The sequence below is a fragment of the Podarcis liolepis genome (assembly GCF_965112155.1).
Source record: "Podarcis liolepis genome assembly, chromosome: 10".
In the NCBI taxonomy this organism is placed as follows: domain Eukaryota; kingdom Metazoa; phylum Chordata; class Lepidosauria; order Squamata; family Lacertidae; genus Podarcis; species Podarcis liolepis.
This window is the reverse complement of record NC_139562.1, coordinates 21,761,744-21,776,598: the sequence shown is the minus strand read 5'-3', so window position 1 is coordinate 21,776,598 and position 14,855 is coordinate 21,761,744. Positions and strand designations below refer to the sequence as shown.

The following is a 14,855-nucleotide window of genomic DNA, read 5'->3' as shown; positions in this document are numbered from 1 at the left end:
CAAGCAATCAGTTTAAAACTCATCCATCAGTCCTATTAGAAAAATACAACCATAATAGGAAACGAGGCCCTGCATTTCCCTTCATGTGGTATTATTGTGTTTCTAGATGCATCTTCATGATTTATTATGATGTCCCTCTGTCTTTAATGTTGTTCATTAGGTGGACTCACAGGAATTTAGTATATATTAGCATTACAGAAATCAAAAGAATAAGCTGCTGCTCACAGTAATTAGACAGAAAAGTGAGGGATTTTCTCAGCTTCAAAAGTTTGTTTTTTTTTAAAAAGTATTATTATTATTTATTCAATTTGTATCTTATCTCAAAGGAGCCCAGGGTGGCAAACTCAATGTCATTACAATCAGTTTAAAACATTCTAAAAATATATATATGGAAAAAAGGCAATTGTGTGAAAATCTGAGTATGGAAGAAGCAACAGAAGAACAGGGCCTTTTCAGTGGTGGCTCTCCATTTGTGGAATGCATTCCCTAGGGTGGCCCATCTGGTGCCGTCATTACCTTTAGGCACCTGGCAAAAACTTTCCTTTATAGCCAGGCCTTTGGCCTAACTATCTGTGATCTTTAAAAGTGACTGGGATGTTTTTAATGCATCCTCTCCCCTCATGTATTTATGATTGAGGGTTGTCAGTCACTTTGGGTTGCCTTGTGCAATATAAAGCAACTCACAAATGTAATAAATGATAATAGCAAATAATTTATTATTTCTGATTTACACAATATGTCAAATGAGGTGGATGGTGGTGGTAGGATTCTGGAGTTTACCACTTCTGACCGTAGGAGGACTGGGGACATATTCCGAATGCTCTCCCCATCTAAAAAAATCCATTGCATGTTGTAAAGGATTCCTTCAGAGAGAAGGGACATCTGCTTGACAAGTGCTCTTCAACCTTGGGTCCCCAAGTCATGGTGGACCACAGCTCCAAACATCCCCAGCCAGGGATGACAGCAATTGTGGTCTAACAACATATGGGGACCCACAGTTGAAAAGTATTGTCTAAGCTAGTTGAATATATGCAGGGAGCTTTTTTTGTGGGGAGAACATTCAACAGTATCAAACACGCATACACATTTGACACCCTGAAGTGGTTCAGTTCAGGAAGAGTTTAGGACACTTTTTGTGCTGCTTGCGTGAACTAGCAATGCATATATATTTTTCTTTGCATCTTCCTTCAGTGGCATATTTTGGCATTCAGCAGTGCCCATCACCAGCAAGAGTGCCTGGAGCTATTATGCTTATTGTGATAAAAAGATCCAGCATAAGCAAATGTTTATTCTCATTACTATTCTAAATGGGTAAATCATTTCCTTCCTTCCTTTCTGGCTTCTACACCCCCTTCCTTTTCTTTCTTTCTTTCTTTCTTTCTTTCTTTCTTTCTTTCTTTCTTTCTTTCTTTCTTTCTTTCTTTCTTGTATTTAATTTCGCCCTTCCTTCTTGTCTCCTTCACTCCATCCTTTGTCCTGTGTAAGCATCTCACAGGAATTGTCAAGAGGCAATTCTCACACCTGTGGAATAATAAAAGCATAGCTGCACCACCAGTTTAAAACACAGGTCCTATCAGTAGGTTAATGCAGCTGGCATGACAAAAAACAACAACACAACCATACTGCCCTTTTATAAAAGGAAGCAAGCAAGCCTTCTTGGAGACTTTAGCAAATCACTATAAATTTCTTTTCAATTTCTTTCCAGCCTTTTTTTAACCTTTGGAAGACAGTTGCTATGCTTCCAAACTGTTGTGATGCTCATTCATCTTTCTGTTATGCCAACATATATTTATTTACTTATAAGTTCTATATACCAGACCCTCCAAGTGTCCCTATTTTCCAGGGACATCCCTGATTTAGAGAAGCTGTCCTGGTTTCTGATTTGATCCTGGAATGTCCCACTTTTTCTTAGGATGTCCCCATTTTAATTGGAGAAATGTTGGAGGGTATGGAGTTTAGACTAATGTTGACGTTCTGATGGTGACTCCAACGGCAAAGCAATCAGATTTTGAAGCTGCAGAAGGTTATTCAGGAAGAACAGGAAGGTGAAAGAAGCTTGAAATTGTTGGGAAACTTTGGGAAAGAGGACATGTTCAATCTGCAGAGAATATCTAATGGGTTGTCTTCATCTGGAAGAACTGTCTATATTCAGTTCTGGCAGTTATGATTTGTTGTTTTATATATATATAGGAATGAAAAGGAGAAGGGAATGCAGAAAGAGCTTGAATTCTAGGACAGAACTTTATGTGACAAGAAATGGCGGGTTGCTGCTGAAAATGGCAGCCATGTGCTGTTTTCTCTCTTCCCATCTATGAGGCAGATGACAACTTACGCCATGTCTTGGTATTGTTTTTGCTGAGTATTTTATTTCCCACCACCAATAGTGTAAAGCACATCAGACCACAAAGTAACAAGGAACGAGCTCTGCCTCCAAGCGATTGCTGCCTTAAGCTCCTTTGAGAGGATGAGCGGGTTGTAAATGTAATAAAAGAATTTAGGAGGAGAAAGAGAAGAAGGTTTAACTGTGCTTCAACAACAGCAAAAGCGTGGTACTTTTCATTGCCTCACAGGCAACGTTTTCGACAGCCTCGCTTCTTGCAAAACCTATGGAACGGAACAACACACAAAGACGTGGGAAAATGCAGAGCAGTGTGCAACACAGAAAAGAGCTGTAGAAAGAGCAACTTGAGGCTTTGTGGGACCGTGAAGATGTGTAGTTTGGATCTAGTGTAGATCTTGATCTTTCTGTAAAGGATACCTGTTTGGTGTATTCTGCTCATGGCCCAGACTTTAAGATTTCCAGCATTATTCTTGTAGGCTGTGAATTGAAGAGATGTGGGTCAAGTAGACATCCGACAGGGGAGGCTTTTCCCATTTCATTTGTCAGCGTGCTGCACATGCAAAGTTTCTGCCTGCCATACATCTGCTAAAGGCATAGCAGCCATATCAGAGAAAAGTTGGCAGCCTGCCCATCACCATGAAACGGGGCAGTTTTCCTTGCCCAGCCGATCTCATTGTGAAGGAATATTTTGAGATTCTTCATCCTTGTAAAACCAGAGAGCCCAAGATCCCTTGAGCAAAGCCACAAGAGTTAAGTGACTGCTTCATGTTTATAGTGCCAACTGAAGCACTTAGAGTTTATAAATGTTGGTGATACAAAGAGACCTGTCATATGCCAGGATCCAGGGGTCAATCAATTACAGCTGACAAACAGTCAACATCCCAACACTAGGCTCAGTTCACAAACCTGTTAAGCAAGAAATCTTGGGAATGAATTCCCCAATCCTAACCAAACATAGGAATAAGCCCCGTGGATTTTGTTGGGTCTAGGCGTGATGGATTAGCATCACTTCTTAGCAATTTGATAGCAATGCTCAGCAGTGCCGAATAGCTGCAGGCGGCCTTTTCTAAGCCATCACCTTTACTTTATGTATATAAACCTTTAGTACAAAAGCAGCAGGGGGAAGGCAATTATGTTGAAGAGATAGTGCCCAAGGACTAGAAGCAACCCACAATTTAAAGCCACAAATGGAAAACAAGAGTCGAAGCACTACCTTTATTTTTCGCAATTTATTTTTCTCCGTAAGAGGAGGGGCTGGCTCAGTTTTAACAGCTGTGAGTTGTTATGGCATCCTAAAAAGCCATGGAAGCCATACAAATGATGCTGAATCATGGCTCCAACCTGCCGAAGCAAACATACGTTTGGAGAAATCAGTGCACTTGTAGAGGAATTTAAATTCCCGCACAATAAGCCCTGTAAACTTGATTCATTGGACTGTTCTGATTTTGTTATCTTCCATTAAGGAGTCAATATGAAGGACTCCACATTCAGAATAGCTGCTTATACTGTGACACAAACTGCATGCAATAATCCTGAATTTTGGCATCAACTGTTGTGAGGAGCCGGAGTCAGGAGTAGGTTAGCAATAAAACACCTGGTGCCAGTGAAGTTAACTCTATATTCAAAGAAACCAAAACAGTGCAGGCCTAATGATCACAGCAACTCTTCCCAGTAGGTCTTGCTCCAGTGAGGGAGGTATGAGGAGGACTGATGGTCCTGCCTTCCCACTGGTTCCTTCCCCAGAAACTTAACATTCCTTCATTTTGTCTTTCTTTTCTCTTCCATCTTCATTTCTCTCTGTGTTCTGGGAGACCAGGAGGAAGGGGAGCTGGTTACAGCAGGAGGGGGAGACTCCCTGGCTTCTTCACCAGCCTGTCTCATCTCTGCCTCTTGGTCTGCCTCTGCCTCTGAGTCTGGACTGCTCTCTGCCCCAGTCTCTTCCTGCTCACTAAACCCTGTTGCCTCTTCTGCTCCTGACACCTTCCTCCTCCTCCCAGTCTGCTCCCTCTTCTCCCTCTGACCACTTATCATTGTCCCACCACCAATCCCCTGGCTCTGAGCCTTCTTCCCCTGGGGGGTTCCTTTGGGGGGTTTCCCAGTTGGCGCCTCCCACCACTCTCTGCATCCAGCCAGTCCATGACAACTGTGTAGCTTAGACTGGAACAGCATTCTCCCAAAACTGAAATGGATGCTAATTAGATTAGTCTGTGGCTGATCAAGAGAAATTCATGGGATGGTGGATTGTGTCCTAAACCAGAGATAGATGGCTTCCATCTTGCATAAGTTTTTTAAGTTTAACTAGAACCCCTAGTTATGGTGTAAAATTGAGCAAAAAAATCATGCAGTTGTCTAATTTGGCCACAAGTTTTCTAATTTGGTCCTGGGAGAGAGGAACTTCCTGGGAAGCAGAAGGTGGGTGGAGCGTTAGAAGGAACAGCTAGATTATGGCTGCTGCCCCCACTGCCTCCTGGTCCAGACATCCCAGTTTGCCCAGTGTTAGAACTAGTCCTAATTTCAGATCACTCAGTGTAGGCCTGCCACTTTGTGTGATATGATTTTCCAAATTATGTAAATTATTTATTTAACAAGGTTTATATACTGCTTAATAACTAAGTTGTTTACAAAAAAGTAGGTATAAATGCATTAAAAATAGCAATAAAAATAGTACTTAAAAATAGCAGGCACTATAAAATCAAAATGAGATAATATCAACAGATTATTTTAAAACAACTACCATGAATGTTTCTAAATATAAGTAGTGAAATTCCAACTCTACAATGCTACAATTCTATGATCCTATAACATGTTTGGATCGGCTTGCCTCAATAAATCTTTCGGTAGCTTGGCCTCCATCATCTGCCATCTCTCTGTCTTTTGCCTCTCTTCTGGAAGAAAGAAAAATCTATACCCTTAGCAGACAGGGGGGAAATACAGCCAGGATGTGGGGCAGAGAAAGGGGACTGGGGGTGGGAACCAGGGTCAAATAAGTTTTTCAGGGAAGTAAAGCCAGTTTCCACAGTAAATAAGGAGGGAAAGCTGGGAGGTGTCTTGGTGTCTCTGTGTTTATAGATGTATGTGTAAAAACCTTTCTCTTGCTTTCCACTGAGCCGTGACCTGGTTTCTCCAGGAGCTGCCTGCTATTTTCAGTTTGTTCTAAGCTAGACCCTGAGACAATACCTCGCATGCCAAGTAGAGCTGGCACTTGTGATCAGAACGCCTCTGCCTGAACCAGAGACTATTCCTCATCACTCCTCCCTTGCTTCCGAGCCCCTGAATATTCTTTTTGAATTTTTATTTTAAGAAACATCCTCCTGTGTATTAGGTGTCTATAAAGTGGCATTGAATATATGCATTGGGAGTAGACCACTGTGGTGCTCCAGGTATGCTGTGGACTACATATCCCATCAGCCTCAGTCAGCATGCCCAATGTTAAAGGATGATGGGAGTAATAGTCCACAACATCCATAGTCCATCACCGTGGCTACCTATGGAGTAGATTATTGCTTTCTTGCAGGGGCAGCTCATCCCATTACGCTGTCTGAGGTGAAATGGGAAAGTGCCACCCTACTCTGCTGCCACCTCCTGCAGAAGCCCCCCTTACCTGGATTCTGTGGTGGTGGCAGGTTCCAGTGAGGTCTCATGAGATTTCAGCAAGATATCCTGAGATCTCACCAGAAATTGGCACCGTTGCCAGCACACGTCTGTGGAGGAAGCAGTGTGGGATGGCATGCCTTCCAACATTCCTCAGCTGAAAATAGGGGCATTCTATCCTACATCAGTATCACTGCTTTAAAGGGTTGGGCACCCCTTTTGCCCATCATTAGCCATGAGAAAGGAATATGCAATTGTAGCTGTGATTTTAAGGGGGCCGGGATTAAGGTGGACTGGGTGCATAATGATATCCTGAACATTAAAAGCATCCAGAATGACAAAGGTACTTTTGGATCAATAAGTGACCATTGGTATTGTTAAACAGTTGATGATGACTGAACAACCGAAAATGTTCAGATCAATGTTTGGTCAAGATGAAGAAACGAGCCAGAGGATGAAGAAGATGAATATGAGGTGGAAATGAGGAATACTCAGAAGCTTCAGACCAAATTGAGGAATCATTGGGAAGACTGGATCACGGAATCACTAAATTGAAGGAAGCAGATTGTGATGTGGAAATGGAAACAACCTCCGTACAAGGATTTGGAGGAGGAGGAGGAGATAAAATCACAGAGGCTGCTTTGGAGAACCATCTGGATTCTGATGAAGTTGAGAGGAAAAAGACTTTGGGAATGGAGTCCTGGCTTTTCTTTACCTCTAGCAGAGAGAAAGTACTCTGCATACGACTGGAGCACAGCAAATCTTCTCTCCCTATGAGAGAGTTGTGGAGGCTGAAGATCCCCACCTTACAATAGCTGCCTAAATAATCTCCTTCTCTGGGTCTTTCCCAAGCAATCTGAGACTGCACTGACACACCTGTCTCTGCTCCTCACTCTTCATACCTCTTCTGGTCCTGGGAGAGCAGGTAGGAGGGGAGCTGGCCACAGCAGGAGAGGGAGACACCCTGGCTTCTTCACCAGCCTGACTCATCTCCATCTCTTGGCCTCCGTCCTCTCCTGCTGCAGCTTCTGATTCTGGACTTCTCTCTGCCAGACACTCCCTTCTCAACAAAACCTGTTACCACTTCAGATTCTGACAGCTCCTCCTCTCAGATTTCTGCCTCTGACCATTTATGGTTGTCTCGCCACCACTCCCCAGGCTCCGAACCTTCATCCCTTGGTGGTCCCTCAGCTGGTGCCTCCCACCATTCCTCTGTGTCCAGTCAGTCCATGACATCAGGTCTCATTATTGTTTAGGAACGTTTACTTTCATGACGTGTATGCGGAAGATTGCCTCCTGGAGCTTCGCCCTCTGTATAAGGTTGCTCAGAAGTAAGTCCCACTTGATCCCAGGTCAGTGTTTGTGTGCAGTAGAACTCTTTGCATATTTACTCAATTTCATTGAGCTCGGCGAGAGCAACTGCTTCACCTCCCCTAAGAAACCTAGCCCTGCACAACCCTGTCCTATGAATAACTTACTCTTGCTTTCCATCTTAAACACGTCTACTTGGAAGTAAGCTCTGCCTTTTTCAGTGGAATTAACTGGCATGGAGAAATGGAGTGAAGTCAACAAAGGCTGGCTGCCTTGCCTGGTGAAGGGATTGAAGGAGGCAGCGAGAAACACAGGCATAACTGGGCAACCACTGTTCCTTTCCTGACTGAGAGAAGCCCTGTGGGGAGGAAGCTCAATGGGTAGAGCTCTCCGCTGCATTTCAGCATGTGCCTGGCAATGGAAGTTGAAAAGCAAGTCCTTCAGGATGGAGGCGTGAGGGCTCTGTCAGGGTCCTACAGTCTTCTTCCCAAAGCCTAGTAAGCACTAACTAGGCTTCAAGAAGAAGCCCTCCTTCCTCTCTCCCAATGCCTCTACCCTGCCCACCCCCCAATGGCCGGCTCTCTGTGACTAAGAGAGAAGCCATGATGGCTTAAGGGTTTTCATGACTATCCCAGCATTTTGTGGCACTTGGAGGGTATGGGCCACCTTATGGGTTCCTGCTTTCTAAGAAGATATGCTCAGAACAGCAACTTGTGGAGAAACCTAGGAAGCAGGATCTTCTATCCAAATCTCCCTCCATTTCATGGCCTCATCTGCAAGCCACAAAAGTAGGGACAAATTTTTCTCTAGTGATTTGGGGGTAGGATAAAACCCATCAGGCTGGCAGCTGCCATTTTTTATTTCCCCCCTTTTCACTTGTGATCATTGCCCCTGCAGCCTAATACCTACAGTGGTACCTCGGGTTAAGAACTTAATTCGTTCTGGAGGTCCATTCTTAACCTGAAACCATTCTTAACCTGAAGCACCACTTTAGCTAATGGGGCCTCCTGCCACCGCTGCGCCACCACCACACAATTTCTGTTCTCATCCTGAAGCAAAGTTCTTAACCCGAGGTACTATTTCTGGGTTTTTTTAAAAAAATGTTCAGGTACAGCTTTTAGATATTACAAAGTTTGATCCAGGGCTGCTCTAAGTGAATGTAATTATCACATTTTCATAGTCTAAAATCAACTCTGTTTTGGTTGTCAGAGTGAAACATACCACTAGAAAAAAAAGGTTTGCTTTAGTAACTGGCAGGGCTGTGCACTGGCTCTGGATGACTCCTGAATCCTGCAACTCCTCAGGCTAATTTGAGTCAACTGGGGTTTTGCTGGAGCTGGTTGAGGCAGCCCTAGATTTCCCCAGGGTCGGAGCAGGTGCAAGGAGAGTCTGCCTTGGTGCTTTTCTTTCTCCTGCCTCCTCCCGACCCAAATTGAAGACTCTGCAAGGCTTTCAGTTCAATTCAAGTAGGATCAGGGCCACTCTAGATGTTTGGGAAGAAACCTTTCTTCTTTCTTTGACTTTGGCTGTGTTTCTGATCATTTCTGGCACCAGGATTTGGGAGGCACTCACAGATGGCCCCTGAACCTGGAGAAACAAGGCATGGAAAGTGAGCATTCTCTTAGGCTGCACCTGATCTTCTGGGATGCTTTTGTGAGCAATGGGACCACTGTTAGGGCAGTGATTCCTTAACTAATCCTGGGGCCCTAGCAAATGTCCAGCTATGGCACCTTGTGGAGTTGTTTCTGATGCTCTTGTAACACTTCCATTTTTTCTTGTGTCAACAGAGCCCAAGAAAAAGAAAAAAGAAGGCAAGAAACAGGAGAAGACACTGGAATAGTGAAGATGTGCTGGGCTACACGGGAAAGGGACTTCCTCGAATGTAATCGGTTAACAAGTTTCATTGACACCTAGGCGTTTTATCCAGAAGTTATTTATAGTTTAATTGTACAATAGGAAGAAATAAATGTACCAATTCGCCCTCTTTATTCTTCTTCTTTTTTATTTTTTACTTTAGTGTTTTAAGTGTATAACCTTAACCGCATTTGTAGAAGTCTGCCATAAAAAGGCAGTAATGTCATTTAGTACCTGATTTACTATTGTATATTGGAAAGTATAGATTCATCCCAAATCCCCACCCTCACCCCTTTCCTCCTTTGGAGTCCAATCTTCTTAAGGCCTGACTCTGCATGCTAAGGGCAGGACTTATGACCCACATGGAAATCCCACAGGACGTGTTCTATCGAGGTTCCATGATGTCAGAATGGTCTGTCCATATGCTGCGCAGACTGGCCGTCTTATGATGTGTAAAACAGACTTTTTACGTTTTATAACAGCAAGAGTGGGTCTCTGTCCCCAGATTGTACCCGCCCTGAAATAACTAACTTGGTTGTAATTTACACCTTTTAATAAAACAACTTAAGGCTCTAGTCCATAATGATTTCTTAATGTGTTTCATGTTTTCCCTCCCATGAATGAACAGGGGACAAGTATGAAAATATGTTTGCATGGCAGGCTTCACTTTCTGCCAACACGAACTGAATGCTAAAAGAGCTAATAAGGTCTTCCCCACCTGAAAATAGTCTGTTTATACCCCACCCATCCGGCTGGGTTGACAGTGGGTCAGTGCTGATGTTGTTCATCTTTGTCCTTAAGCAATATCTGCACCCAAATCCCTATGCCAGTCTTCCTCAACTTGCAGCCCTCCAGATGTTTTGGACTACAAGTCCCATCATCCCCAGGCAGCATGGTGAATGGTCAAGGCTGATGGGAGATGTAGTTAGCAGCATCTGGAAAACACCTGGTTGGGGAAGGCTTCTCTATGCAATGCAAGCTCTAGGACATAAAAGTCATAGACACACTGCCTTTTGGCCAAAAGTCCATCGAGCCTAGTTCACTGTCTCCATTAGTGGTCAGCTAGCTACTCCCCGGGAGCTCACAAACAGGGCATGATGGGGGGCAATTGTCCCTTGTGTGACACGGCATGGCTTCCCTCTTATTGGAAGTAAATCTTGCCACAGCTTCTCTGTGCTATATTGACTTACGTAAACCTGTCAGTTTTCTTCTATTGAAATATTGATGATGGCTGGCATTTCAGAACAAAACAACAGAGTTCCACATAAGCAGACCTACCTTGCATGAAATAAAGTTCAGTGGATCTTTTCCCCCTGCTCTTTGAGAGTGTTTCTGGACGACACTTTCAAAGGAGGTGTCTCTCTTGTCAGATATTGAGTGTTCTGAAGGTGAAGGGAGTACCTTTGTCCTTGAAAGTTACCCCAAAGATACCCTCAAAGGTTCTGAAGAACGCACAAATAGTCACAATCCTTATAGCTCGGTATATATTTCTTTGAAGCCTTTTTAACCTTACCTTTCAGCCACAAAGGGTTCTCATAGCAGCTAAGGAAGATCAGTGATAAGACAGCTCTTTACCTCGGGTTTACAAACTAAGAGCCACATGGCACAAAAGGAAAAGGGATTGAGAGGGATGAAGAAAATTCATGCACCAGTTCTTACTTATGCTAGTTATTGGAACAGCCAGCTGCTATGGAAAACTGTTCAAGGAGAGGAAGAGACAAAAGTTGCTGTTCTCTCAGCAGAGCTGATTCCGTGGCCCAGCCTCCCTTCTCTCCCTTCTCTCCCTCATCTTGCTCCATGGTCAAGCAATTGCCATCTTGAACCATATGATAGCAGTACTCAGTCCATGTTGCTAGTTGCCAGGACCTGGTAAGTAATGGCACATTGTCTCTGGTAAAGGTAAAGGGACCCCTGACCATTAGGTCCAGTCGTGGCCGACTCTGGGGTTGCGGCGCTCATCTCGCTTTATTGGCCAAGGGAGCCGGCGTACAGCTTCCAGGTCATGTGGCCAGCATGACTAAGCCGCTTCTCGCAATCCAGAGCAGTGCACGGAAACGCCATTTACCTTCCTGCTGGAGTGGTACCTATTTATCTACTTGCACTTTGACGTGCTTTCGAACTGCTAGGTGGGCAGGAGCAGGGACCGAGCAACGGGAGCTCACCCCGTTGCAGGGATTCAAACTGCTGACCTTCTGACTGGCAAGTCCTAGGCTCTGTGGTTTAACCCACAACGCCACCCGCATTCTCACAGCGCCACCCGCTTCCCTATATTGTATATAGAGCTATTGTGGAGAGTTGTTCTGATGGATATGACATCTGTGTCATTATTATTTTTCTCACAGAGTGCTAGTAGCCACCCCAAAATGTTGTGAACACCACAAGCATGAGTTTTCCTCCTGCACCCACGGTCTGGTTACAGAAGGCTTTCTTCACTTTCCATAAACATAAGCCAAGGCAGGCCCAGAAGATTTTGCCGCCTGAGGCAAAATGGAAAGTGCCATCTCCTGGTGCCAGTGCTGCCTCCTCTGTAGCTTCCAGCCGCATCCTCATCCCTCGCAGCAATAGCTTGCTTAGTAGTGGCCCTGAGTTTTAAAATGTGCATTTAAAAATTGGTGTTGATTATTATTTTTCCAGCTTGCTTCACATTCCGCACTTACAAGTGTCATTCCAAGGCAAATTTCCTCGACCTGCTACCTTGGTCGATGTTGCTGGATTGCAACTCCCATCACCATTGAACTATGTCTCTTCTGGCTGGGGCTGATGGGAGTTGTAGTCCATTGGGTGGGGGGAGCATCAGGTGGAGGAGACTTCTTCCCCATATTCATGCCATCAAATATCTTGCCGTTTCCTCCTGCGACGACCCAAAACAAATCGATGCCAATGCATAATTTCAACAGCTTTTAGTGTTTGTTGATGCTCTGTGAGTGCCCCTATGCTACTGGGCTTGCGCTCATGCTTAGACAGCGGAGAAATCTTTTAAGTGGCTGTCAAGGTGTGTTTCTGTTTACAAAAGCAACTCCCAGGGACATTTTGACATTACACAGGGCAAGCAAGCTGAGTCTTTCACCACATCAATAAGTCATTGTCCCAAAGGATATTTGTGCCTCGCATTGTTCTGTCTATAAGAAACAAATCCTCTAACTTTAGCTTCATTGACACAAGCCTGTTATAAGCACTGAGAACCACCCAACACACCCACACACCCACCCCGGAGAGCATATGGTGCTGTACACAACTTCCGAGGAAAGATGATTTAACACAATCTAGAGAAAGCTTTGCAAGGTAATTGGTTTGAGAACAACACATTTCTCTGGTGAGTCCCCCATAATATGGAAGATCTCATTGCATTGCAATGCAATCTCTGTGGCAACCTTTTTTTTTCTTTTTTCAGGGAAAGGGCAGTGGTGGAGGAAAGCAGCTTCTATTTATATAAAGATGTTTGGTTTCCGGGCTGACCCAAGTCATTCTGATGGCCCAAAGAGCTGTAATGTGTGATCTAAGGGTCAAATGAAATGTGATACTCAGTGACACTTTTTTTTTAAAAAAAAATGCAAATAGCATCTGCCTGGGGTGGGGACAATCACTGAGATTGCAGCAGGTGTTGCAGGGGTGGGGAGACCTCCCATCCTGTGGTCCTAATGAAAACCAATTCTCCAAAACTGCTCTTGGTATTAGGAGGAAACCTTCCATTAGTGCTAGTGGCAGCTTCCCTCCCAATGCAAATAGCAGCTTTGGATGAGTGATTTCATACCCAGGACAGAGAAGGGTTAACCCTACCACCACCACCACCACCACCTCTCTGCTGTAATCCCAGCAATTACTGTCTCTTCTCCAGGAAGAACTATTTGCATTTAAAACCAAAATGAAATGGTTATATTAAATCAAAATATTGATTTACTTAGCATGGCTACTCTGGCCCTAAAGGGTGTGACCCAAAATCCCTTTGCAGTGTTTCCAGGTGACACCTTTTGGGACCAAACTAGTTATGCTAGTAAATTCATTTCTTGATTTAATGTAACCAGGACTGTTTTTTTCATCCAGAACTCATCAGAACTCAGTTCTGGCACCTGTCAGGTGGGCACCATTGCCACTATAAGAGAACAAGAGAGGTGTTTATGGTGAGTTCCAGCACCTTTTTTTCTAGAAAATAGCACTGAATGTAACCATTTTGCTTTCCCAGAATCCCTTGCAGTGTTTCCAGGAAGGCTCCACCCTAGATTTCAAGGTAGAACACACAGTTGTCTTTCTCCACATTTTATCTTCACAACAGCCCTGTGAGGTGGGTTGGGCTGAGAGTGAGCAACTGGCCCAGGGTCACCCAGTGAACTTTGTGGCTGAGTGGGGATTTGAACACTCTAAGCATTATACCACTCATTGGCTCTCAAACTCCAACAGCCTTTGCTTAACTCACTTGTCATAATATATATTTCTGAACTGTAGGAGAGCAAATTTCTTGATTGTCTCTGCAGAGACCACAGAGTCTTAAACATCTTCCATCTGTGCATATATCAATAGACGTACATAATCCTACTAATAAAGGAACACGCAGAATGGTCTGTTTGCAGAGATGGAGAGAGCGAGAAGAAAGAGCCCTGTCCCAAAGGCAGCTGCTGGCAGATGTGCAACTAGTAGATCCTATGCATGCATTCATTCAGAAGCAATTCTGCCACAGGTCCAAACTAGATTTGACATCAAATGTGTCTTTGCACTTGCATTTAGCATGCACATTTTAAATACATAAGTAAGCAAGCAAGCAACCACTGTGTGTGTGTGTGCTGGTAGACCTAATGGTCAGCGGTACCTTTACCTTTACAGTGCTTAGCAGTGGGTGGGCAGAATAGGTTTAACCACTTCCTCCCTGCTGAAATCCTGACAAAACAAATCTCTCCTCTGAAGATGATATTTGCATTGGGACAGACTCTCCCGCTGGCGCCTATGGGAGCTTTCCTCTCAAGACAAACAGCAGATTTGGAACAGCAGTTTTCTGTGAGGCTCTCAGCAGGGCTGGAAACAGTTGAACTTCACCTCCTCACCTGCTGATTTCCTTCTAATGATCAGTTGCACCCACCGGTGACTGTCATGTGCATTTTTTTTAAAAAAGGCTTGGATTTGAATTCATTCGGACTTACTTTCCTGTAAATGTAATACTGAGATACTGAGGAAGTCAAAATGAGGAGGAGGAGGAGGAGGAGGAGGAGGAGGAGGAGGAGGAGAATAGCAGCCACGTTTCCCCCAGAGGGGATGTGATGGTGAAGGAACAGCCGTGCTGTCAACAGGACTTCTTTTTCTTCACTATCTCCTCCCTTCTGGGAGCAAATGGCAAGCAGAGCAAACCTGTCTGCCCTGAAAATCCCTGCCTTTTGCAGCAACTGCTAGTAGAAGACAGTCTTTGCTACCTTCTCCAGCATTTCAGAAGAGATGGAAGCAGATTCCGCTCTGTATGTTTCGCCATTCAGAAGCTAATGAGTGAAACTTACCTTCTGCACAGTCGAAGGCGTTTCAATCTTTACAAAGACTGTCACAGACATTTGCTTCTATAATTTAAACAATTATAATATCAACCAGAGTATATTGATCGAAAAAGCTGCTCATGTTGTCTGGCTGGAATTTCTTATTTTATTTTTAAGGCATGGCGCCATAGCTTTGACTCCTTCTGTGCCCCATGGGCGAGCTAACCTGCTTCTCAGTTTGAATGCTTGCAGGGTCCCAGCAAGAGACCTGGTTTTCCAGTTTGCCTCTCTCCACTTGCTATCAGTGC

At 44.3% G+C, this 14,855-nt stretch overlaps 2 protein-coding genes across 2 annotated transcripts in view; one reads left to right on the top strand and one right to left on the bottom strand.

Moving 5' to 3' along the window:
- PTN (pleiotrophin) overlaps positions 1-9,672 on the top strand; it is an 88,208-nt gene extending 78,536 nt beyond the window's left edge. Inside the window, exon 5 of the mRNA XM_083462115.1 lies at positions 9,031-9,672. Coding sequence (XP_083318241.1) covers positions 9,031-9,083 — 53 coding nt within the window. The 3' untranslated portion in view covers positions 9,084-9,672. The remainder of the gene's footprint in view (positions 1-9,030) is intronic.
- CHRM2 (cholinergic receptor muscarinic 2) overlaps positions 1-14,855 on the bottom strand; it is a 418,009-nt gene that overhangs the window by 190,543 nt on the left and 212,611 nt on the right. The window lies entirely within an intron of this gene.